Below are 26,536 nucleotides of genomic sequence, written 5' to 3'. Positions count from 1 at the left end.
TACTAAACAGACCCTTTGTAAGGCGCTGACACAAGAACATTAAAAACAGTGGCAATGCCCCCACCATGACGAGTCAGACGAGGAGAGTTTTAAAATGAATAACCTGATGGTACCAAGTCAGTAAAACATGAAGAGTCATCATTACAATCCTGGTCTCAGTGATGAAAAAGAAATCCAGATTATTTGAGATAATAAACTTAAGAGAATAAAAATTTTATTAGACACTGATCTCACGTTCAAGAGAGTTGCCTTGATAGAAGTAGAAGAGCTTGCTGCGGGATGAGCACGGGTGAGCATGCGAAGATTAGCAGCGTTTACTCCCCGAGAGCACACCGAGGAAAAGTGATGCCGCCTTGAAATGCAGAAATTAAATCCAGTTTCCAGAGCCCATGAACCAGGGATGGAGTCCTGTGCAGGAGAAGATGGGTCGTACGCAACTCGCAGGCATCGGGAAACCAAGCTCTGGGACTTGAGTTGCCGTTGTTTAACAGCAATGCCGGCTCTTTTTCCCCCGTTGGCGGCGGGTGCATTTGCTTTTCCGAGAGGCATTCAGCTCACTGATACAGGTGAACACTGGTGTCCAGGTGAAAAAGTCAGCAGATGAATTAAACAAAGGTGGAGGATCACATAATATCCCAACAGGAGATGAAAATTGAGAGGAAAGCAAGCAAGAAAATATGTTAAGTAAAGAATCACGATCGTAGGACAGTGGTCGTTGAGATAAACTAATACAAAAAAACATAGATTAGCGAGACGAGCAGACGGCCAGCCACACCAGTCGGCGCCATCTTTCACATATTTCACAATAGTATTGGGTACAAGGGGGTATAGCAATGGACTCAGAACACAACCCTATGGAGAGCCTGTGTTGAGAGTTAGGGATGGTGAGGTGTGGCCAAACCACCTACAGTCTGCCTGTTACGAAGTAAAAAATTTAGCTGCACAATGAAATTCTCAGATGCTGGTCTGTTTTGATTCGGGAAAATGGTTCAAGGGGTTCTTTAGAATAAGTGGGCAAAAATCAGAGAGAAGAGGTCTGATACTTCAATAAAATTTACTTATTCAATTATAACATATAAATACATATGAATAGTATAATGCAGTAACAATAGGTTATAGAAATAAATATATATGCTTACAGTAATATATTTAAAGAGACAAATTTATACTTACAGTAACATACATCAAAAGAAACTCATGCTTACAGTATATCAAAAGACAAAAACTTATGCTTACAGTATATCAAAAGAAACAAAGCTATCATCCTAGACCAGTAGACTGAGGGAGCCCGCATGTCAGTCTCGTCAGAGGATCAACTCGTGCCTGGTCCCAAATACCAAACTGGTGTGCACATTCCCCACCATTGAGCTTCCAAAAAAACTGAGGGCGGAACCTTCCCTTATATACTAAGGTGTCCTTGCCCAAAAGCGGCCTACGTGAAAGCAGTGCATGCAGAAGTGATCAGTTTCAGCATACCCCCTCCTTCCATGGGACACGGCGCTATTTCTCTTCTACTCGGCCTTGAGACTAGTGCCTGATACCAGAAGACACAGTAATATGTTTACATGTGAAAAAAGCCTCTCAAAGTGAAAAACAACTCCTTACATAGCCTTTGCTGTATCTTTAGAACATTCCCGACTGTTTCTCCCAAAACATTAGTAATGCAGCTGGGTTTCGCGCTGAAGCGACCAACGCCCATCTGCTCTCCTGATTTCCCCTCCCTCTCTTTATTTCACCTTTGCTTTTTCCATTACATGGTCCTTAAGCTTGGTGGTGAGCTCAGAGGGGATTATTGTGCTAGATGCAGAACTATAGGGTATAAATAGCATTCACAAATAATTCCACATTGAATCCAGATGTATGATTTTTGTCTTGTCTCTCAAAATGCTTCATTGTTATAGGTGTTAGTGTGACCGGTTGATAGTCATCCAGGCAGGTTGAACTTGCTTTCTTAGATACAGAGGCAGTGGGTGGTCTTTTAAAGCATGTTGATATGACAGACCTGGTTAAGAAGAGGTTAATATACATGGATTCTTGTGGCTATTAAATAAAGTGACACCTTTGCAACCTGGCAAATAAGGTTGATGCAGTGTGTTTGGCATATTATATTTGAAAACTTCTGTGATTGTTTCATTTGTTTAATCCAGGTCTTGTTTGTAAGCTGTTAATGTAATTTTTAGTATTTTAGATGTATTGATGTTGTATTGAGAACTATCAAGAATTGTTCATTGTGCTTTGTCTTATCAAAAGGTCAGACCAGAAATTAAAACACAGGAGTATGATGAAGAAAATAAAGTGGAGAAAGAAGAAGAAGAAGAAGAAGATCTGTCTGTGCCAGGACTCTCATATGTCAAACTCATTCCACTAACAGCTCCTCCTGTTCTTGCTGGTATTTTTTTATTGTGTGCATTTATTTTACACATTTATTTTGTTCTTGTTAGAGGTATATTGAAGCAGCACTGTTGTGGGGGATCATTGATTTAGAACCAGGGCCTGATTGATGCCTGAAAAGAGTCTGCATTTTGTTCTCATTTTTATGTTGATTTTTCTTTGTACAATCATAAAGATATGCATGTTAGATTAATTAGGAATTTAAATTGATTCAAAGTGAATATCAATGTTTATGTAAGTATACCTTGTGATAAAATGACAACAATTTACATGTATATGTACAAGCAAATCAAACTGCTAGTGTATGAATTTATGGTTTGGTCTGTGCAAAGGATCTAACTTGCCCTTTTTGAAAAAGAAAAAAAAATCACTGTTCCATGAATTGCCATAAAGGGGCCTGGTGATTGCTGTAAAAAAAGCAGCAAATTCAAATGAGCAATGTTTTGCTTATCAGTATGTAAATAGAGAGTGCTCAGTGTTGAATAGATGGAGGGAAAGAATGAAAGTAATAGCATTTAATGACAGCAAAAAAAAAAAGTGTCTCCGTAACTAATTGCATAGATGGAATATCTAGCAAGGCACAGCTCTGTCCTTTATTACCTCTTTATTAAAGAGCAGAGAGTCAAAAAAAAATGTGACCTGTTAAGATTTGCTGAATATTTGTAACATAGTTGAAAAATAGCTTTAAAGGAGATCATTTTAAGCTTGCTTGTAAAAATAACAATTATTTTAAATATTAAAAAATCAAAAGAGATACAAATAATTTAAAGTTTCAATAATGTTGTTAAACTACTTATCTTAACCACATTTGGAACAATAGTAACTTGTTTAAAACCATGTTTTGTTTTGGGAGGTGTGAGATGCCTTTCCTCCTATAATATAATCCGCTTCTGTACAACAAAGTTGTTTTCAGTTATGCCCCACCCCAATACCACCTACTGGAAACTATACATAACTGTTTCTCTGCCCTGTTCTTCTGGAATGCAACCTGCAGTGTTATAGCTTGCAGCTTGCATAAGTTAGTGTACTTCTTGGTTTTAATGGCTCGACAACAGTTGTTCCTAAATCTGCTACTGTGATTCACTCCTTAATGCTACTGGATTCCTCCTCTGCGGTAGGGTATCAAGTGACCCCACTGTAGTAGTGCACCCTACTTCAGATACTGTGTGCTTGCACCCAATCTACCACATTCAAGTATTCATAAAGCTCTTAGGGGACATCTCCCAGCAAACCCATCTTACCAGATGGCTAGAGCAATGAGCCGGACAGCAAAACAGGTGTGTTCAGTTTATTTATCAATTAACAGATCATTTATTATGGCAGAACAGAAGCAAATGGGTGTCATAGATTACATGATACAACCTGACACAGTCCATCATAATTGATGATTTTCAGTCTCTCTAATTTGTGCTAAGGTGCCCAGCCCTTGCAGTGAAGCAGTTATATCTTGCTTACAGCTGTTTGTCTCTTTCTTCAAGGGGTCAGGATCACACCCACTTGCTGATCCTCTGCAGCTCTCTCGTCACGTCTTTGCCTCATACCTGTATCATTTGACTCCCAGCTTCAGTTTACTTGTAGTTTTCTATGAATACTGTTTTGACGACTGTTCAGCAGTGGCAGCACTTTAAGTTTGTTGCAAGGCGAGGACTATAGCTTGTCATCTTTAAGTGGCAAGATGTCAATGAGGGTCCTGGCAGCTGCCCATGAGTCCAGTATGTGTCTCATATATGCTTTGTTTAATCGTATCTAAAAATGCCTCAGCTTTTAGCACCTGTTTGATATAATTAAGCATAATCCAAAGTGTTTGTTTTTTATTCTCATTGGATGAAGAGAATCTCATCTGTTTGATGTCTCACGTTTTATGTACTATTAAAGAATGGAAATGCATGGAGGACATGTGATGTGAAGTTTGCCCCCCCCATATTGTAAGGCACCAGCACTGCCAGTGTGCCACTGCCCACGGTTCAGAACCTTGAGTTTGAATCCCATTCCCAGTCATTGTCTTTGTGGAGTTTCTTGTATACCCCAAGTCTGCATGGAGTTTTTTCTGGGTAGATTGGTTTCCTCCTAAATTCCAAATACGTGCTTGCAGGTTAATTGATTAGTCTAAATTAGCCCAATGGGTTTGTGAATATGTGCATAAATGGATCCAAGATACACTGTTACTTCTTGCACAGTTGATTTCTGACTCATGTGCCTCATGCAGCCTGGACAGACTCCAGCCCAATTGACACTGAATTGGATTGGGTGACTTTGAGAATTTAATATCATTTCCCCTATTTTCTTAGTAAAAAGACTTCTCAAGGTCACAACTTATTTCTGACACAGTAGGGCAGTTTGGAAAATTTTAGATCACTTGTTATAGTAAATTTTTATGTGTACTTTTTTGGTGTGATAATCCAGGTGTTCACAATTGAATAAAACCACAAAACAAGTAATTTGATTTTTCTTTCTTAATAATTTGATAAGTTTGCTTATCATATTTAAAGAAGTTTGTTCTGTTGATGGGTAAAGTATTTACTTGTGAGTTAAACTCAAGTTTAGAGTTAAGATACTCTAAATATAAATATGTAAATTATGGACCAAAAATCTAAAATTTTCCTTTCATAATTCTTCCCCTATCATCATTTTATACCATAAAATATAATTTTACTATAATTAGACTGGCCTTCCACTTGCTTCTGTTTCAAAGCATTATGTGCTAAGGAACTTAAATATCTAGTCATTATGTAGGGTTGAGACATAATCATGTAAATTTTATTTTAGAATGAACATGATATATTGAGCAACTCCTTTTAACACCATTGTAAACAAGCAACAACGAGAAAATCCAGTTGCTTTCAATTTTTTACAAAATTGTAGATGTTTCTCATTCAAAATATTCATCCTAAGAATATTTGTTTGTCATGTCACTAACACTGTCAATTTCCTAATTTAACCTGACTTGTCACCCTTGCTAGTCTCAAGAAAGCTAAATTAAATACTGCACCAAGTTGATTGATTAGTCGCATATTTACACTCTTAACACATGTACAGAATATACATTTTTATTTCTGAACTTACAGTGTAATTGGGTCAAATTTGCAAAAATTAAAAATAAAGTTTTTTAATTCAATTAGTCTTAAAAGAGCAACACATTTTATTATGTTCCTATATTAAACCTATTAAGTGTGATATTTTTAAATTAAATGCACATTGCACTATTTGGAGCCTAATCATAATTAAAATGTGCTAAAATGAATATGTACCTTGTTAATCACAAGTCTGTGGTAAATGCTAAAAATATGATTTAAGAATAGGAATGTAATACAGGGTGAGCCAAAAAAAGTACCACATTTCAAATGTTTATTCTACAAAAACACTACAAGATAAAATAAATGTCATCATGACACAAGAAAGGGTATACAAAATACATTTTTTCACTGTGTTTTAAAAATGATGTCTTCAAGGTGGTGGCCATCATTAGCGATACACTCTTTAAGAAAATTTCTGAACAGTCACATGACTCATTCAGCAATTTCAAGGGGAATAGTGGCGATTTCGTGCCGAATAGTGTCCTTGAGGGGTTCAAACTTTTGAGGTAGTTATTTGTATACTGTAATAAGCAGAGACCAGAGGCGTGGAAAGGTTTGGGGCAGCCACCCGTTTAATTCGGTTTCCCGGCTGCAAAAGTCTTTGAGGCATTGTAAATAGTTGGTACAACAACAGAGTCCAAAACAGAACTGCCTGCCTAAGCAAAGGCAGTGAGCTTTATAGCACAGAGGGCGGAAATGATGTCATCCTCTGGGCCGGAACTGGAAGTGACATCATCCTTGGGGCCGGAACCGGAAGTGATGTGTCCTTCCTGGAAATGGCGGCTCCTGGTGGGATTTCCCGGGTAAGACCTGCAGAGAACTCAGAAAGAGCGTCAGCGTACCCCTGCCCCCCCCTGGGCAGATGTATAAACAGTATTGTCTAAGCCCTTCAGCTGCTTCCCATGCACACGTGTGTGACAAGACTCCCCCCTCAGCCCAGACCCGTCGGGTTGGGCGACCTGCACCGAGAGGTCGTGGGCCCGGGAGAGGGCATCGGCGTTGGCATGAAGAGACCCCTGTCGATGAACGAGCGTATACTTGTACTGCTGCAGTTCAAGAAACCACCTCGTGACCCGTGGATTCACTCCTGTGAAGGGCCATCCACTTCAGAGGTGCATGATCCGTCACCAGAGTGAACACGACCCAAGAGGTAGTACCACAGCTGAGTCACCGCCCATTTGATCGCCAGAGCCTCTTTCTCCACCGCCGCGTACCTGGTCTCCCTGTCCAACAGTTTCTGGCTCAGGTACATAGCGGGGTGTTCAACCCCGTCGGCGCTTTGGCTCAACACGGCACCCAAGCCTGTGTCCGGCGTCCGTCTGGAGGATAAAGGGAGAGAGAAGTTAGGGGAGATTAAGATAGGTGCTGAAGTCAGAGCCCTTTTAAGTCACTGAATGCAGCCCCGCTTTATCAGACCATACCACCGTATTAGGAGCTCTTTTCTTTGTCAAGTCGGTCAAGGGCGCCGCTCTCGGAGAAGCGAGGCACAAACCGGCGGTAGTACCCGCCAAACCGAGAAAGGATTGGACTTGCCGCTTGGTTTCTGGACGGGCCAGGCCATTATGGCTTGCAACTTGGAACACTGTGGCCTCACAGTACCCCGCCCACTAGGTAGCCCAAATATTTGGCTTCTCTCAATCCAAAGAAACATTTCTTGGGGTTGATTGAGCCCGCCTCTCCCAATGTCCGTAATACTGCTGTGACCTGCTGTATGTGTTCCTTCCAGGTGCTGGAATAGATGACAACGTCATCCAGATAGGCAGCACAGAGCGAGTTATGGGGCGGAGCACTTTGTCCACCAGGCGCTGAAAAGTCGCAGCCCGTGTAACCCAATGGAAGGACACGATACTGCCAGTGTCCGCTAGGAGTGCTAAGCGCGTTTTTCCTTCGCGGACTCCGTTAAAGGAACCTGCCAGTACCCCTTTGTCATGTCAAGTGTAGTCAAGAATTTGGCTGGTCCCAGTCTCGAGGAGGTCATCCACGCGAGGCATGGGATAAGCATCAAATCGGAAACTTGGTTGAGCCGGGAAGTCATTGCAAAACCTCCAACTGCCGTCAGGCTTAGCAATCAAGGCGATGGGACTGGACCAGGGACTACTACTTTCCTCGATTACTCCTAGTGCCAGCATTCGCGATTTCCAGTTCCACTTCTACTTTCTTTGCCTCCGGAGTCTGTAGGGTCGCTCATGGACGATCACCCTCGGGTCAGTCAATATGTTGTGCGCAATCAGAGAGGTCCGACCTGGTTGTTCACTTACCACCTCTGGGACAGAGCGGATAGCTGCTTGAGCTCTTGTTTCTGTCTGGGGATAGCTGCTCGAAATTAAGGGAACTTACTTCAGCGAAGAGAGCAGGGCTGTCGGAGGAGGGATCGGGATCCCTCTCCTTCCACGGTTTCAGCAGGTTTACATGATATATTCGCTCAGCTGGTGGCGATTGGGCTGTTTCACCAAATAGTCAACCAATCCCTTCCTCTCCTTAATTTCAGTAGGGGCCTAGCCAATGCGAGCAGTTTAGAGTGAGTAGGTACCAATACCATGGCGCGATCCCCGGTTGGAACTCCGGAGAGTCGTACCACGGTCATAAAGGCGGGCCTGTGCTGATTGTGCCTCCTCTATATGACTTTTAGAATCGGTCTTATTGCATCAAATCTATCGCAATTGGGCGATATATTCCAAAATATTAGTGGAGGGCTGTGCCTCCCCTTCCCAGCCCTCTTTTAAAATATCTAATAAACCCGGGGTTGTCTTCCGTACAGTAATTCAAATGGAGAGAACCCGTAGAGGCTGAGGAACTTCCGGTAGGCAAAGAGGACAAGGGGAGGAGTTGGTCCCAATTCCTCCCATCCTTGCTGACTACCTTACGTAGCATTTGCTTGAGAGTTTGATTAAATCTCTCCACTAGCCCATCGGTTTGAGGATGATACACGAGGTTTTAAATGCTTTATTTTCAGTAACTTGGCAGTCTCCTTGAGCGTTTCCGAGGTAAAAGGCGTTCCTTGGTCCGTCAGGACTTCTCTAGGAATGCCTACCGCGAAAAGACTCCTACTAGTTCCGTGCAATATTTTTAGTGGTAGCCGCGCAGCGGAACGGCTTCAGGGAATCGGGTAGCATAATCCACGAGGACGAGTATATATTTATATCCTCGGGCTGAGGGTTCTAGGGTCCTACTATATCAACCCCAATCCTGTCAAAGGAGCGTCAATAAGGGAAGGGGAACCAGAGGAGCACGGTCCTCCTAGGAATTTGCCGCAGTTGACACTCGGACAGGAAATGCAAAAGCGGCAAACCTCCTCATTAATCCCGGCCAGAAAAAGGAGCTTAATTCGCTCTAATGTTTTATCGGGCGAGATGGCCTCCAAGAAGGTGGGAGTGTGCTAACTTCGCAAACCTGCCGCCGGTAGGTCAGCGGGACTAGCAACAACTTCGGACCTTCCCCTCATGTTCAGCGACCCGATACAACAATTCATTATCAATGACAAAGTGAGGTCCCTGTGGCATGGGCAAATGCGTCGTTGGCGTTAACGAGAACCACTGCATTCTTTATGTGTTTCAGAGAGTCGTCATTCCACTGTTCTCTCTTGAAAGAAGCGGTGTTGCTCTAAACTGAAAGTGCAACTCAGAGAGGGGTCGGTCTGACCTCAAGGGGCGGAGATTCCTCCCTGCTGCGGGCGCTAGTGGATGGCGTAGTAGCCCGCGACGGTCGGGAGTGTCTTCGTCACTCTCTTGGCCTACCGCCCCACTCCCTGTCGGCTGATTACGGTGTGGAAGCAGCTTGAGATGAATCGTTGTCATCTATAACGAGGCCATAAGCTTTTCGGGAATGCTTTCTAAACTACGCTGTTACTATCAGACCAGTCTGCCCGAGGATTACGGAAGCGGAGGATCGGATGTACCGCTACGGTAAGCTGTCGAAGGGTTCCTCCGAGACATACGTAACACCGGGCGGTATTGTATGCGCGGATATCTCCGTGTATACATTTTAGACTGGTCTTATTTTTAATCCATTGTTGCGGTAGAATAAAGCGGCGAGCAACGACAGACACGTTACTGCCGGAATCGAACAGCGCTGTTATTTATGTCCATTAATAGAAGCTCCCCGTATGTTTATCCGCCAGGGATTGCTAAGGGCACACAAACAACCCGCCATTGTCCCCTACGGTCCGCCTTGTTCCCGACAGGTCGCAAGCCAGGCGGCCCGGCGACTTGAACAGGCTCTGGATTGCGTGGAAGGGACTGCTTTAGTAGGACATAGCTTCCGGGTAGTCCACAGAGCGGCTGTTCTGCCCTCCCAGGTTTCACAGCCGGCCTCTGGGTTTGCAAGAGCTGTAGCAGCTCGTCCATAGAATGGAATTCCCCAGGCGGCTGGGCAAATTCCTGGGGTAGCTTTAGCAGCAAAAACAGGCCACTTGCTGCACTATTTGTAAGGGGTCAACTCAAATGGCCGTAGCCACTCACCCACCTGTTGCCAGAGAGCCATAGCCTGCTCTGACAGCCCTTTGCTTGGGTTAAACTCCCAGTTTAGTATTTCCTTCACCTGCCGGCCTGGGGACAACCCATCGTTAACAGGGACCTTGGTCCCGATGGGCGGCTCGGCTTTCCTGCCAAGGAGAGCATACTGAGCCACTCGTGTGTGTTCCCCAGAAGCCAGCCCACGCCTGTGGGTCCCCTCTACCTTCTCCACGAGATGGGTTGACAGCCCGGGTTATCCTCGTGGAGCAGAGCCTGCACCGCGTCCTTCCTGACCCTCCGGCACTCCCTGCCCGAAACTTCGGCCCGGTACTCACCCACCTGGTTCCGTGAAAGTTCGTGTCCCGGGTTCATCGGGGACACCATCCTGCCGACTACGCCACTGTAATAAGTGGAGACCAGAGGCGTGGAAAGGTTTGGGGCAGCCACCCGTTTAATTCGGTTTCCCGGCTGCAAAAGTCTTTGAGGCATTTTAAATGGTTGGTACAACAACAGAGTCCAAAACAGAACTGCCTGCTTAAGCAAAGGCAGTGAGCTTTATAGCACAGAGGGCGGAAATGATGTCGTCCTCTGGGCGGAACTGAAGTGACATCATCCTTGGGGCGGAACGGAAGTGACCTCATTCTTGGGGCGGAACCGGAAGTGATGTGTCCTTCCTGGAAATGGCGGCTCCTGGTGGGATTTCCCGGGTAAGACCTGCAGAGAACTCAGAAAGAGCGTCAGTGTACCCCGCCCCCCCCGGGCAGATGTATAAACAGTATTGTCTAAGCCCTTCAGCTGCTTCCCATGCACACGTGTGTGACAATACCTTACACTTGAGATAGCCCCACAAGAAGAAATCACATGGAGCTGGATCAGGCGAACGTAAAGGCTACCCGACATCGCCACGCATGGAGATCAGCTTTCCCAGAAACATCTCCTACAAAACTTGCATGGATCTCTGCACCATATGAGCTGTTGCTCCATCCTGTTGAAACCAGGCAGCCACCACATCCATTTCTTCCAGTTGGGGCCACAAAAAGTTCTCTGACATTTCAATGTAACGTTCTGAAGTGACAGTGACCATTGCCCCCACCCAATTCAAAAAAGTAAGGGCCTAAAATATCAAATTCTGCAGCAGTGCACCAAACTGTAACACGCTTACTGTTCTCTGATGACGGGTTACGGGTCTCCGATGAAGTTCACAAAGGTTGGTTTTCACCCAATAGCAAAAGTTTTGCTTATTTACGCAACCATTCAAATGCAAATGTACCTTGTCACTGCACATGACAATGGCATCTTGACGAACGGTTTGCAGAATGTTTGTGCACAACTCTCTACAGCTCTCCCAGTCTCTCTCAGTGAGTTCCTGCGCTACCATCATTTTGTATGGATGGAAATTAAGGTCCTTATGCAAACTCCTCCTCAAAGACTTGTTGGAAATGCCAAAAGCAGACACATGTTTGCGCGCTGAACATCTAGGAGACTGCAAAATTGATGCCCTTACAGCTTAGATGTTTTCAGGTGCTTGTACAGTCCAAGGACGGCCTGGAGATTTTCTGTTCAATGTTATACCCATCTGTCTAAATTTAGCCACCCACTGAAGAATTGTTTTCCGATTTGGGATGTCACCATTAGGAGGAATGCTGAAATGCTTTCGAAAGGCGCATTATATAGTAGTAATGGGTTTGTTGTTTTTGAAGAATTCTTTGACAACGAAAGCACGGTGCACAACGGACAAAGGCATGTTGCTGACTGAAAACTACAAGGGATAGCCTATCAAACGACCCCCACCCCAACCCGCTTGGCTATCTCTACCTCTTGCAATGACCTTGAGAAATGTGGTACTTCCTTTTGACTCACCCCCTGTATGATGCTTTTAGTTGAAATTGCTTATTTTAATCTTGTTCTGATTAAAAGTATACATTCACTAACTTTGGCTGCTATGCGTAAATACATGGTTAATTTTAATTCTATTGGCTTTTTTTTTCTAACTAGACATTAAGCCTGTTCCAATAACGGGTGCTAGAACAGTAGTGCATAAACAGTAGTAGGAACAGTCTATATTAAATGGCAAGGGACCTTGACCTCATTCTGCTTCTTGTCTTAATTTTTTTTTTGTCAAAAATGTTTTTGCATGAAGTCTAAAGTAAAATAATAATAAAAATAAAACAGAAACGTATATGACAACACAGTAAGTATAATTAATATTGCCTTAGTGTAAAACTTTGTAATAATCTGTAATACACAATATCTGAAAAAGATATTTAGGCAAAATTTTCTATTTTTTTACCTCATGAAATTTTTCTATACAATTTCATTATAGACAACATTTCTTGTAAATATTCTGTCTGAGTTTGGCAACAGTTTGCCTTGTTCAGGACCATCTACAACTTTGACAACAACATCTGGAAAACCTCTAACTCTTGATAATGCAACATATAACTGACCATGGCTGAATACTGGTTCTGGCAAGTAATTGCCAACTTTTTCTAAGGTTTGCTCTTCTGAATCTTTCTCTTTTAGTGTTTTTCTGATTGTCTTTTTCTTCAATCGATTTATTTGTTCATATTTTTCTTTGTCTTTCAGCCTTTCTTTTGTTGATGTTTACTTGTTGAGATGACTGTTCTTCCAGGAGATGTTGCTTATATAGGAATTGATTGTCTGTGTCTTTTGTCCTACTTGACGTGTCCTTTTTTTTGGGTGGTATGTTGTCAGTAGATACGTCCGTAATATTTTCTCTTACAGTAATACTGGCTTGTATGTTGCTGTAATATGCGTCACTGTATTGTGTGTCTAATTTTCTCTCGCATAATACTGGTTTGTATTTCCGTAAAATGCCTGTAATTTTCTCTGACAGTAATACTGGCTTTGATGTCCATAATATGACTTTAATTTTCTGTCACAACAGTGGGCAATCAGCAGAGTGTCCCCAGCAACTGATGTAATGTGTGCCATGTAGCTGATAATCATGCCCGTGGCATCTCCCCAGCAAGTACTGTTTAGTTCCCCAGCAAGTATTTTAATCTGTGCTGGCGTGCAGCTGATTATTGTATATGTTGCGTCTCCCCAGCAACAGATTTTATGTGCCCGGCTGCGACTTCCCAATCAGCACTCTCCCCAGCAATGGTGTCCTTTATTTCTTATAATGCGCGGACGTGGCTAGGCCATTCACTGTGTGCCCAGCTTCCAGTGTGTGTGCGTCCACGGTGCCATGCGCATTGGCGGGGAACGGTGTGATGTGCTGCCCGCGCATGCGCACTTCACCAGAAAACACACACACACGGACACCTGGACGCACACAGGGGTTTTATTAAAGAGGATTATTTTAGAACTTAATTATACTAGCTTGTTGCTTTTGATCTTTCTATAAAATCATTTCCAGTTTGAAGAAGAATCAGCTGAAAAGTGAGAATGAAGATTTTATTTGTGATTATTCAAAAAAGTTGCACACACCTTCTAATCTTTTTTATACCTGACAATTACACTTACCGAAAATCAAACCAAAGACTTTTACGTATATTGGGTACTGTTTTCCTTTATGTGTTTCATAAACAAAACTTGCTTGTTATAATAATTACCAGTTTGTGTACATTAGTTTGTGATGATTTGTCAGGGCAGAAGCATTCACGTTCTAGTTCCAACTGACAGCATACAAATTTGAACAGTTCTCGCAGTGTCTCTGTGAGAAATGTAGCTGCAGTTCTCTTAGTCAATTGGTGGAATGTAACTACATCTCTCAAAGTACTAGCAGTATATGGATGGCACTGCCTGAATTTGAGTTCCAGTAAGTAGTATTGATGCACTCCTAGTATTTTTTCTTATGTGTATTCCCTTCTTCTATAAAAAATTACAAAATAACTAACACATTATTTTTTTCAGAGTGCTGGTTATTATTCCCCACCTATTCTAGTCGTTAATACATCTCAGGAAAAAAATTTCATTTTGACAGATTAACTAAAATGCTAAGAATGGTATGCTCTATTTACATGTCAATTAATTTTCATTTTGCTTAAACATGCAGAGTACTACTATTTTTTCTGGATTAAGTAGACTACACTTATAAAATAAAATAATAATGAAAAATATAGTAAAAGTGCAAAAAGCCTTAGTACATTTATTAATTTTGTTAAATCTCAGTGAACAACAGTCTGTACAGCAGTACTAGGAATATGGAAGGAGCCAACCCTAAATGGGTTTTTACAGAAGCTTTTTAAATAAATGCATAGATAGGTACATACAATTTATACACACACTTTACTCTGAACACACACTGGAATGACGTAAAACGAAGAAAGTTACAAGCACAGAAAAAATTCTCACTTTGCAGTTACAGTGAAACATTATACAAGCATTTTGCTATAGGTATGAAGGAGTCCCAGTAGCATTTGTTGACACACTTCTGCTAAATAATCTGTTGGTTGAAAGTTCTCCATGTCAGTGTGTCAAAGAGAGGTTGTGCAGCATTGTTCATAATTCAGTTTATTTTAATTCTGGCTTTCAAGGCTACTTTCAGGGGACATAGAGTACGTCCCAAAAATTAGCCTGCCCTTACAGTTAATTTGTTGACATGGTAGGACTCTCATGAATTGATTTTACTGGCCCATCACACCAGAGCATAGAAAATTTCACTGGCTATCAAAGAGTTGTAAAAGATGTGATGGATGTTACTACCCACATTAAAGGAATGTAGTCTCCTAGGAAAAATAGCCTACTCTGCACTTTCCTATATAGTTCCTCTGTATTATGATACCAGTCTAATCTGTAATTGATTTGTATCTGCAAGTACTTCTAGGAGAGCACGACCTTTATGTCCACTCCGTGAACAGTGGCCAGATATTTAGGCTCTTTGGTGTGGTTAAAGTCACTAACCAGTATGTTGGTTTTGCTGATATAAAGTTGCAGACCAATCTTTCTGCAGCGTGAAGTAAAGTTCTCCACTTGACCCCTTTACCTCTGTAAGAAAACAGTGCTAACCAAAATACCAATAATTTCCTCTCAAGACCATAGTCATTTCTTTTCTGTAACACAAAATTGAGCACTTTACTTATTAAGATTATTTTAAATATTTTGTGACCTCTTATGTTCACCGTATTTAGTAGATTTCTCTCAGACCTTTTAATGTGTGGTTTTCTGTGACATTTTCAAAGAAAGTTATGTGCTTTATGATTTTATTACATTTATAATTTGATTTATAATGTGTAGTTCTGTCTTGTATTAGTTATGTTAAGTAAACCTGTTTGGGCTCCAGTTAGCATTATCATTATTTCATAATTATCTTTGACCATGTCATGAATGTTAGAAAATGTAACCAATAATCATATACCCACTCGTAAATAGAGATCTGAAGAGATGTTATGTAATCGTTGTCACTGAAAACAGAGTTTAGGACTGCGTGATGGTGAAAGCAAAACTATAGTACATTTAGCATCATAAACACGCATTGCTTGAGGAAAGGACTAAGAGGTGATTAATATCCACTTTTTGTTGTTAATTCCACTACCCAAATTATTTTACACTTAGGCTTCTTTTTAACTTATCATTTAATTTGACATTTTTCTGTTTTACTTTATTTCTTAGTTAATTTTCACCAGAGTTGTGCACTTCATCTTCATCTGTTCTGTTCCAGCACTTGAACAGTTCCTAACATCCCTTGTTAAGAAAGAGTTGGTAGAAATGCCACGTGGAGTTTATCATTTGGCTCTGAAAGGAGAAATGTTCCGTTCAGACCATGGAAAAGCAGTTGCAGGAATCCCAGGATTTATGTTGAAAACATATGAAAAGAACAGACAACCAGGACTGAAATCTGGTCTTGCAGGTAAATAAAAAAAATTCCTCACATCTTTAAAATGATTATATCTAAAAATAAAAAGTATATATTGTATTTAATATTTTTATTATTTTCTACATTACAGCTGGATTATTACTCAGCTATGATCTTCCCATTCAGACTGACAGGGATGGAAAACCAATTGCACGCTTTCTAATGAGCAGAGGGCGCAGTTACCAGCAGATGTTAGCAGCTCTCATTCATGAGGTACTTGCTTGTTTTGTTAGAGTATTTTTTAAGAGCTAATCTTATCAAGTTCTATGAATGCACATATTTCTTAAGTGTATACAGTAATCCCTCGCTATATCGCGCTTCGACTTTCGCGGATTTTATATGAAAGCATAACTAAATATATAACGCGGATTTTTCGCTGCTTCGCGGGTTCTGCGGACAATGTGTCTTTTTACTTCCTGTACATGCTTCCTCAGTTGGTTTGCCCAGTTGATTTCATACAAGGGACGCTATTGGCGGATGACTGAGAAGCTAACCAATTAGAGCACGCAGTTAAGTTCTCCTGACTGAGAAGCTAACCAACCAGAGCACGCAGTTAAGTTCCTGCCTGCTGATTGCAGTGTTAACCAGGAAGTCTCGTCTCGCTCATTCAGCATCAACGTGTTTTGCTGTGTAAAGAGCTGTGCTCTTTTGTGTTTATCTTTGTTCATAGTCAAGCCCTTCATTATGGCTCTAAAACAATCTGCTACTGCTTCAGGGGCCGTGCCCAAGCAAACGGAAGATGTTAACGATTGCCGAATAGGTAAACGTTTTGGATTTGTTGGGCTACGATTCTTTTTATTTAAAAAGTAGGAAAGGAATATAAGATCTACGGCCGCAGTGTCCTTTTAACCAGGGTGCAAAATGAGTTGTAAGTGGATGTAATAAGGCAGTAGTCTGGATGGAATCTGCTTTAGGGATTTGCATTGAAGACTGCCAGAAGAAGAACAACGGCAGTGCTACACAATCGCCTGAAGTGGCTCCTTTGGAAGAGCTGTAACGCTCTCCTTTGTTGTGTAGTAAAATTAAACTCATTGTTATTGGACAAGTCATTGTGTCATTGTTGGTGAGTAACCATAATTAATTTTCTACTTACAGTACTTAGTACATGTATGTACGTTTAGTGTCACTGTACACACATTTTATACAATTTTTCTTCCATTGTACGTATTTATTGCTGGTGGCCTGTCTATCGTTATGGCTGTAACATATGTGATATCGGAGACACTCAATATCTTTAAAATAATATTTAGGTTTTACTGTATATAAACAGTGTGTTTATATACATAATTTCAATGAATCTTACCTAATATCTAAGAGAATAAAAGGGATTATGCTGTATAACTCTGCGGGGAATATTTATAAACAGTGTGGGAGAGTTTATAAGGGCTTAAAATATATAAAAATAACCATACAAACATATGGTTTCTACTTCGCGGATTTTCACCTATCGCGGGGGGGTCTGGAACGCAACCCCCGCAATCGAGGAGGGATTACTGTACTTAAATTCTTAGAAAAGACCATAATGTATGACAATATAAGATTCAATGTCTTTGGAAAGTTGTTCTTTTATTAATCACTTTCTGTCACTTTATTGTTTTTGTTTTATTTTACTCTTTTCATTGTTTCCAAATAAATTGCGTTTTGGTTAGCCTGCTCCAGCTAAGCCATTCAGACTTAAAAGTTACAATATGCTCTAGAAGGGTAAGATGCTCACTGATAACTTGCTTCCTTGTCAGATGCTACAATTGGACATTGCTCCGAATTGCTGATTAACATTTTTATATCAATCAAATGTCAATATATTTTTTCTCTTTCCATTAAGTTGTTACTTTATCTTGTATGTGTTATGTGTTGTGATTTCCTGCCACACCAAAGCACAAAAAAGGAAATGTTCCTCCAAAAACCAACACAAAAGTCCAGAACCGCCTTTAATTCAGATATGTGCCCTTGGAACTGGCTTCAACTCAACCAGCCTCACTTCTACTCAAATGGCTGGCTTTGGCATGCATTGGCCCAGAAATAGGATTAAGGCTGTTAAAGAAGACGTTTACCAAAAGGATAAGAGGAAAACTGTAAAACTTAATGTTTAGTACAAATCTAAACAAAGTACTTTTTATAATCAAAGACTTTACCTTTAAAAGCACAAGAGGTATGGCAGGAAAGCAAGTTGAGCAAAATTAAGAAAAGCAACCCAGAAACAGTACCATTAACAAAGTAGGAGCCTAAAAGCCAGGAAAAAAACAAATATCAAATAAGTGAAACAAGAACACAAGCAGGAATTGAAAACCAACAAAAATGCTGAATCAGCTTAAATATTTACTGATGTTAGAATCCTGGCTTCATGATTAGGTGGCTCTGCCTCCATGTAGGCTTCACATAAAGGAGACAGAACAGATAACTGAATACTACATATATAAGTAATATTATGCAAAAATACAAAATAAGCAATAAACACCACAATATCAAAAAATAATATTTTTACATAGATAACAGAATCATCTAAAGAGTTAAATTTAAAAGAAAAAAAAAACTTACGGCAAGGCAACAACCCTGGGAGATACATAACTTTACAAATGCATGGGTAAAGGGAGGTTTACTCACTGTTTGAAATTTGTAAATGTGTGCATTCTAATAAGCATGTCCAACCCCCAACTCTTTCAGTTACCAGAAAAGAAACATATTTTTGACCACTGTGACCCTCAGTTGGATTACGTAGATCTCAGGATGTCAAGGCATTTTATAGTAGATACTTCCATATTATCTATAATGATTCAAATTGCTGCTCTTTAAACAATTTGCTTTAATGTAAACCTGCAGGTAATACACCTCCAGAAATGTGATTGGTAAAGGGTTGTAAAGAGAATGCAGACCATGTACAAACAGGTGAAATTTCCTATACAGTAGTCCAGAGTAGGACCATCTTTCATATTTGTTGTAATGCAGTTATCATGATGATAATATGTTATCATAACTCATTCAGTATTTTATTTATGCTTGCATCTTCAAATTTCAAAACTGCTGGTGTCACTCAGTATAGCAATGCAAACACCAGAAACAAGGCATTTTCTTTTACTTCTGCTGTGTTAGCTTTTAAATGTACATTAAACATTGTCTGGTCTGTGTTGCAAAGTGTCTGAGCTGTGCTTTTGAATTGAAGAAAGGATTCTTGATCAATGAATGAGGGGGAGAGGTGGATCTTTAATACAAAAGCACAGTTTTTCATATGTCATGCAAACTGATTTTATCAGTCATTTGCCTATGTGGATTTTTAATATCTGAGTAATATCATATACTGTTAGCATAAAGTAAAAATGAGTATACAGTATTCTCATATACTGCCTATTCTTAAAGAAACTAAACAGCTTTTGAGTCCCCTACTATTTCTTCATTTATATAATTATTGTTATAGTAATCCCTCGCTATATTAAGTTCCTGTGTGCTGACTGGCTCAGCGACGGAGCGCCGAATTCAATTCCGCCGTGTTAACCAGAAAGTCTTGTCTCGTTCATTCAGCATTAACGTGTTTCGCTGTGTAAAGAGTTAACTTTTGTGCTCTTTTGTGTTTATCTTTGAGCGTAGTCAAGCCCTTCGTTATGGCTCCAAAACGATCTGCTCCTGCTACTGCTTCAGGGGCCGTGCCCAAGCGCCAATGGAAGATGCTAGCGATTGCCGAAAAGGTAAAAGTTTTGGATATGTAGAAGGAAGGGAAAAAGCTACACCGCTGTAGGATGCCATTACGGCATCAATGAGTCCACAATTCTTTTTATTTAAAAAAGGAGGAAACGAATATAAGATTTACGGCCACAGTGTCCTTTTAACCAGGGAGCAAAACGAGTTGTAAGTGGACATAATAAGGCAGTAGTCCGGATGGAATCTACTTTAGGGATTTGGATTGAAGACTGCTGGAAGAAGAACAACGGCGGTGCTACACAGTCGCCTGAAGAGGCTCCTTTAGAAGGGCTGTAATGCTCTCCTTTGTTGTGCAGTAAAATTAAACTCATCGTTATCAGACAAATTGTCATGTCATTGTTGGTGAGTAACCATAATTAATTTTCTACTTACAGTACTTAGTACATGCACATACGTTTACTGTCACTGTACACACATTTACTGTATATAATTTTTCTTGCATTGTACGTATTTATTGCTGGTGGCCTGTCTATCGTAATGTCTGTAACATATGTGATATCGGAGGACGCTCGATATCTTTAAAATAATATTTAAGTTTTACTGTATATAAACAGTGTGTTTACATACATGATTTCAATGAATCTTACCTAATATCTAAGAGAATACAAAGGGTTTATGCTGTATAACTGTACAGGGAATATTTATAAACAGTGAGGGAGAGTTTATAAGGGCTTAAAATATATAAAAATACCCATACAAACATATGGTTTCTACTTCACGGATTTTCACCTATCGCGGGGGGTTCTGGAACGCAACCCCCGCAATCGAGGAGGGATTACTGTAATTATTTTTCTTTGAAGTTAGACATAAAATCAAACAGGTTTAGTTTAAGAATGTTTTCTTTTTTTGTCTTATATCTCTATTTTGTAGAAGTTGTTAGCCATATAATTTCTTTAATTACCAAAATCAAAAATGAATGCCATAAATCATGCTGTGTGAGTTAAGACTCTTATTCCAGTTAATCATCAGTTTTAGTAAAAACAGTTGTGACCGTGGTTGCCTTGTGTGCTAGAGTAAGCTCTTCCTGCCTGTTCACCAGTAAAGTTATTTCTCCCTGGAAACTAGGTCTTGCCTTCCTTTCTCTTGTGCAATTCTGCAACCGATGCTTGACAAGTGGTGCCAGGGCTGGGATGTTGCAGAGGTGGATCCTCAACAGCCTCAGGATGTCCACCTGACCTGGAAGATATGCTTGCGAAGGCTGTAGCCCCTGCCTGTCCCAGGCATGTGCTTGTGAAGATGGCTCATTCAGATGACCCTGAGTGTTTCCTCTTTTGCTTTAAACGCATGGTCATGTTGATGCGCTGGAGCAAGACTGTGCTGCCATCATGGCCTCTTTTTTCACCGGTGATGGTCTGCAGGTTATGCAAAACATCCCTCTTGAGAGACTTGATGATTATGATTTCCTGAAGCAGCAAGTTCTTCTTTGTACTGCTATGAGCTGTTTGGCCAAAGGGCATAAGTTCCGGCTGTAGTAGAACTATCCTAATCGCCCTATCCAGACGCAGGTGCAGGACTTGCTGAACCTTATCTAAAGCTGCTTTCGTAGGGACTCCTGTGAACACATTATTTAAAAGCTAGCTATTAACCTAGTGTTGTCTGGGATAAGCTATGACCTCTGTGATGAAATGCTCCAGAGAAATGTTGACTCTCTGTTGGATTTGACCTGCAGTGCAGTGCTCCTTTATCTGAGAAGATTATTTCATAGACAGGCAAACAACTTGGTAGTAGAGCAGTGGCACCAAGTGTCACATGAGAAGTCTGAGAAGACTATAGCCTTGGGTTGCTGCCCAATCAGTTATTAAGCACCTTTTGGGCATAATTTCTTGATAAGCTCCTACTGCACAAAGCGCAGTAGAACATTTTTTTTATTGTCTCCCCACCTGTCCTGTTCTCTCTCATACTAAAAGGGATCTTTGCCTTTAGAACAAATGTTGTGAATGGATTTAATTCTAACTATTATATCAGTCAGGTGCTGCCCACTTGGGTTCTACTGTTTCCTCTCCAGTTACATGGCAATGTAAAATCCATCTGTATTTTCCATTGTCTCTTCCATGCAGATTTGACTCGGCCAAATAAAGAGCAGAATGCAGCTACTTTAAGTGAGTTTACATAGTGCATCCGTCTGTTTTCCAAACCCACTTGATCTTGAGCAATGGTTGTCATGTGTCTTTTTTGTACTTTACTTGTTGAGGGACTGTGTGAGTTATCCAATCTCCTTGAGCTTATTGACAGGTACCTCACCAATAATAAATTATTTATGAATGGACCTGGTGGGGTAAGGGTTGGATGTATGTTAGTGTAGGGGAAAATAAACTGAGAAGTTTTGGATTATAGTTTTAGAAGCACAGTCATCTTTCTCTTGCTTAGCTGAGGCTTATCATAGCTTATCAGTACCTTTTCTGTACACCAAAGACAAGAATACATGAATTCTGAATCCTTAGATATGTAACTGTGCTACAGTGCATATCTTATCTGGGAGTGGAGTTTTAGAGTGGAAATAATAGATCATTATTTGGAACACATGCATTTCATGTGTGTTCCGTTGCTACAGTAATCTGTGTAAACACATTGTTAAAACAGAAACTTTTTCATATTTTAGTAATAAATGTTACAAAATGTGGGCATAAACTATACAATGTGTGAATCCTGAAGTCCAAACATCAAATAAACACTTTCACAAAAAGTTCAAGTACAATACAACAGCTTCCGTGACATACTGTTAAGGTTTGCTTACTCAGAGCTTTGCAGAGACCCAAATTCGATTCCCAGATGAGGAGAAAATGTTTTTTTTTTTTTCTTTTAACCTTCGCCACTCTGCCTGCCTTTCTGAACTCCCTGTCTATCTATATAGTAATAACAGTAATTATATTATTATATAGCAGCTTCCCTGTCTGCCTACCATATAGTGCCTTTACTTCCTATCTATCTATATATTGTCACGCTTGGGTCACAGATTTGCACAGAGACACAGAAGGTCGTAGAAAAAAAGAAGGATTTTTATTCAGACACCGCAAACACATGAGCTTAAACGTGCTCCATGACAAGTCAGATATAACAGTTCCGCTAGGAGCAGAGAGAGATAAAAGCAAACAATCAATTCCCAAACTGACAGGCGCAAGCAAGGCTTATAAGTCGGCGGAGTACCGCGCGAGGCTTGTATTACGTGTTATAGTGCAAGGATAAGGAGCAATGTGTAGTCAGTGTTTCAGGGTTTGTGGTTTTCCCAGGGGCGTCTGTCTCTATTTGGGGTGCGATCAGCCCTCCAGCTCACAATATCTATCCCCTTAGCTGTTTTTTTATATATCTATTATACAGTGCCTATGGGGTGCCAAACAGGCAATTACAATGATTTTCGGAATATATAAAGTCAAAACTTGAATAAATAAAGTAAATGTGCCTCAGTAATTGCCGCTCCGTCATCTTCAGCCTGGGGACGCTGCTAGCAGTGGCTGGGCGGAGGCTGGAGGTAGGCGATTTCGCTGCTCGCGTAGTGTAGTGTCCCTCAGGTGGCTTCCAGCAAGCAAGCAATTTTACTGCTCGCCCACCACACATGACTGCCCCGTTCGTTCTAGATGGGCAGATGGTAATGCTGCAAGCGGTGACCCAGCTGTGGCTGTGTGGAGGCCATTGAGGGTGAACGGTGCGGCGGGGGGTGTGCCTCGGATGGCTGCATGTTGAAAGGGGGTTGTGGTGTTGCGGACGCTGCTGGCAGCATACTATAGTGGAGGTGACTATGAGGTGGGATGTTGATGAACCGCCCCTCGCTGCCCCCATTCATTCTCAATAGCAAGCCTGCTTGTACTGTTACGCACATAGCAGGAAGTTGTCTCTTGTCAGTACAGAGTGGCCCAGATCTAATTCTGCAGAACCAGATCGTCTGGATGACTTTGATTTATGCAGGGACGATTTCAGTTCGGCGCGAAGACAATTCTTCATGTTGTCAGTTTGCACACTTCTGGATGGTCCGGGATTTTTCGGGTGATTTTCTATGTAATAAACTGAATAAGTTATAGCGCAATGAAAATTGCATAATTAGATCTGGACCACCCTATACATCAGATGTGTTGACGATTGGTGCCATCCTGCTGTGATAGCTGTACAGTGCTGTGCAGAAGAGCTCATCTTAACCTTTTGTCTTCACCCTTCAAGAATGTCTCTGAAACACAAATCTGATGCATGTGCTAGTGATACAGTAAAGAAGAGAAAAACCATGACCATTGAAAATAAAGTAGAAATAATAAAAAGGTCAGAAAGAGGTGAAACTCCATCATTCATTGGCAGAGCACTTGGTTACAGTCAGTCAACAATAGCATTTATTAAAATAATGTACCTGTTCTGACTTACATAGAAATTCAACTTAAGTACAAACCTACAGTCCCTATCTCGTACATAAACTGGGGTCTGCCTGTATATTAAAAATGGGAATTAAAAAGTACAACGGAGTTTTATCTGCTAATTTAGAAACGTTTTTAAGGATGCAGCATTTTATGCTAACCTAACTTTGCACATGGTCATTACTTGTTAAGACTGCTTAACCAATTATTTAATCTTTTACGTTACTCTTGGAATGACTCTGGAGCATAGTAACTAGTTTATATTGTGTTTCCATAGCATTGTTTCAGGAAGTTATAGAGATTGAATAGTCCAGTTGTTTTTTTTTAACTTAGTTCTCACAATGTATGTCTGCCCTAGGAATCCCTTAACAACAGTGTGGGGATGGACACAATCATTAATTTAATGAAGTCTTTCTTAAACCACTGTTGTTTTTATCTGAGGTACAGAGATACCGTAAGGAACCACAGTTTGTATTTGTTTTGTATATTTAGATGCAAGAATATTGATCCACCTAGCTGCCTATTTCTAACTTACTTATACATTTTAGCATCACTGGATGCTAGTATCTATCCTGACAGAACTAGACGCATTGGACTCAACCCTGAAAGGCCCCAGTTCATCAAAAGCCACAATTGCAACTATACTGATACAGACAGGAGTAATATATACTTGCCAAATATACCTAACACACACTTTTTGCGTTGGGGGAAGAAAAAGCACACAAACTTGAGGAGAAAATGCCACCTTCACATAGGAAGTACCAGGGCTGAGAATTTTGAGCCAGGCAGCAACACTAATTATTGCCTTACAGTGTTGCTTTAGATCCTTAAAGTTTAGTATCTGAAAATGCCCAGTGCAAGGAAAAGCACTAATTTAAGAATACCTTTATGTTTACTGTTGTAAGTTAATTCTAATACTTGAGCAATAGAATTTGAGTCTTCTGTGGTTGTGTTTAATAAATATTCCACTCAATGCAAAGAAACAACAACAGCAACATTTATTTATATAGCACATTTTCATATAAAAAAGTAGCTTGAAGTGCTTTACATAATGAAGAAAAATAAAAGACAAAATAAGAAATTAACATAAGACAACATTAGTTAACATAGAAAAAGAGTGAGGTCCAGTGGGACCATGAGACTGCCCAGTCCCCTTTGGGCATTCAACCTAACATAAATGAAATAGTCCTCTTTGTATTTAGGGTTTTCACGGACGGACTTGATGATGATGGTCATGCAGACTTCTGGGTTTTAATCCATCACTGTTGGAACATCACAGTGCTTTGAGTAGATGGCTTGCACCACCACCAAAAGGACACCGGAAAAAGAAACAGAAGAGAGAGTAGGGGTTAGTACAGATTTTAGAGCCACCATGAATAGTTACTGTAATGAATTGGATATACAGAGTATCATGATTAAATTACAGTGAAGTTGTGAGAAGGCCATGTTAAAATAATGTGTTTTCAGCAGTTTTTTGAAGTGCTCCACTGTATTAGCCTGGCAAATTCCTATTGGCAGGCTATTCCAGATTTTAGGTGCATAACAGCAGAAGGCCGCTTCACCACTTCTTTTAAGTTTTACTCTTGGAATTCTAAGGGGACACTCATTTGAGAACCTGAGGTTACGGTTTGGAATATAAGATGTCAGACATTCCGATATATGAGATGGGGTGAGATTATTTAAGGCTTTATAAACCATAAGCAGAATTTTAAAGTCATTTTCATTTCACTCATGAACTCATTTTAAAGTAACAGTCTCAATCAATGTACTGATTTCCTTCATAATTCTGAACACGTCTATTATGTCACCTCTTAATCTCCTTCTGCTTAAACTGAAAAGGCTCAGCTCATTTAATCTTTCCTTACAACTCATCCTCTGCAGTCCTGGAATCAGCCTAGCCACTTTTTCTACCACTTTTAAGCCTTTTTTCTAGCCAGGAGAACAAAACTACACACGGTACTCTGACAGACAATTACCTTACATTGCCTTACCATTGTGTTATAAAGGCTTGAGCATAACCTACTTTAGCTTATACTCTATACATTGTGCCATGTAACATAACATTCTGTTAGCTGAACACTGTCTCTAAGTTCATAATAATGAATTCACTTCAACTCCTGAATTCTTCTCATAATGTGTACTTTTCAATTTTCAGACTTCCCATTGTGTGTCCAAATCTAACATTTTATTTCCTATATTTAATATTTTATATTTACTTACATTAAATTTCTTCTGCCACAAATCCACCCAAGTCCTTATGTAAGATTTAACAGATTCAAGATTATCTGACAATCCTCCTACCTTAATATAATATGCATACTTAGCTAGCTTTTTATTTTATATTCCTGTCCAAATCATTTATATATATATTAAATATAACACTGACCCCTGAGGGACACCACTTTTAACTTTTCCGGATTCTAAGGTTGCTTCCGCAATAACCCTTTGCTTCCTGTATTTTTGCCGATTCTACACCAATCTATACACTATACCTGAAACCACATCTCTTTTAGTTTGATGCCCAATCTCTCCCATGGGATGCAATCAAATACTATATGAACATCAAGATAAATAATATCACATACACCACCAAGGTTGCCAGATGTGTGTTTCTCATGCCAACTTGACCTAGCTGCAAAACTCTAAAGGGATCTAACCTGATTGTTGAAAGCATCATTCATTGGACTGGTCCATAACTCCATTAGGTGAGTTTTCAGCTGTCATTGGGCTGGTAATATTCCAAGATCTGGCAACCCTGTGCACCACTCTGGTTGT

The 26,536-nt window shown here is 40.5% G+C and overlaps 1 protein-coding gene across 2 annotated transcripts in view; it reads left to right on the top strand.

The window, feature by feature from the left end:
* Positions 1-26,536, top strand: part of focad (focadhesin) — a 363,839-nt gene that overhangs the window by 181,613 nt on the left and 155,690 nt on the right. For both annotated transcript variants that reach the window (XM_039759173.1, XM_039759172.1), the window contains 3 exons: positions 2,251-2,389; positions 15,543-15,731; positions 15,829-15,950. In XM_039759173.1, coding sequence (XP_039615107.1) covers positions 2,251-2,389; positions 15,543-15,731; positions 15,829-15,950 — 450 coding nt within the window. The remainder of the gene's footprint in view (positions 1-2,250; positions 2,390-15,542; positions 15,732-15,828; positions 15,951-26,536) is intronic.

Source organism: Polypterus senegalus, chromosome 7 (assembly GCF_016835505.1).
Source record: "Polypterus senegalus isolate Bchr_013 chromosome 7, ASM1683550v1, whole genome shotgun sequence".
NCBI classification, from domain to species: domain Eukaryota; kingdom Metazoa; phylum Chordata; class Cladistia; order Polypteriformes; family Polypteridae; genus Polypterus; species Polypterus senegalus.
The sequence above is the reverse complement of the archived record's forward strand: the minus strand, read 5'-3'. Positions and strand labels throughout refer to the sequence as shown.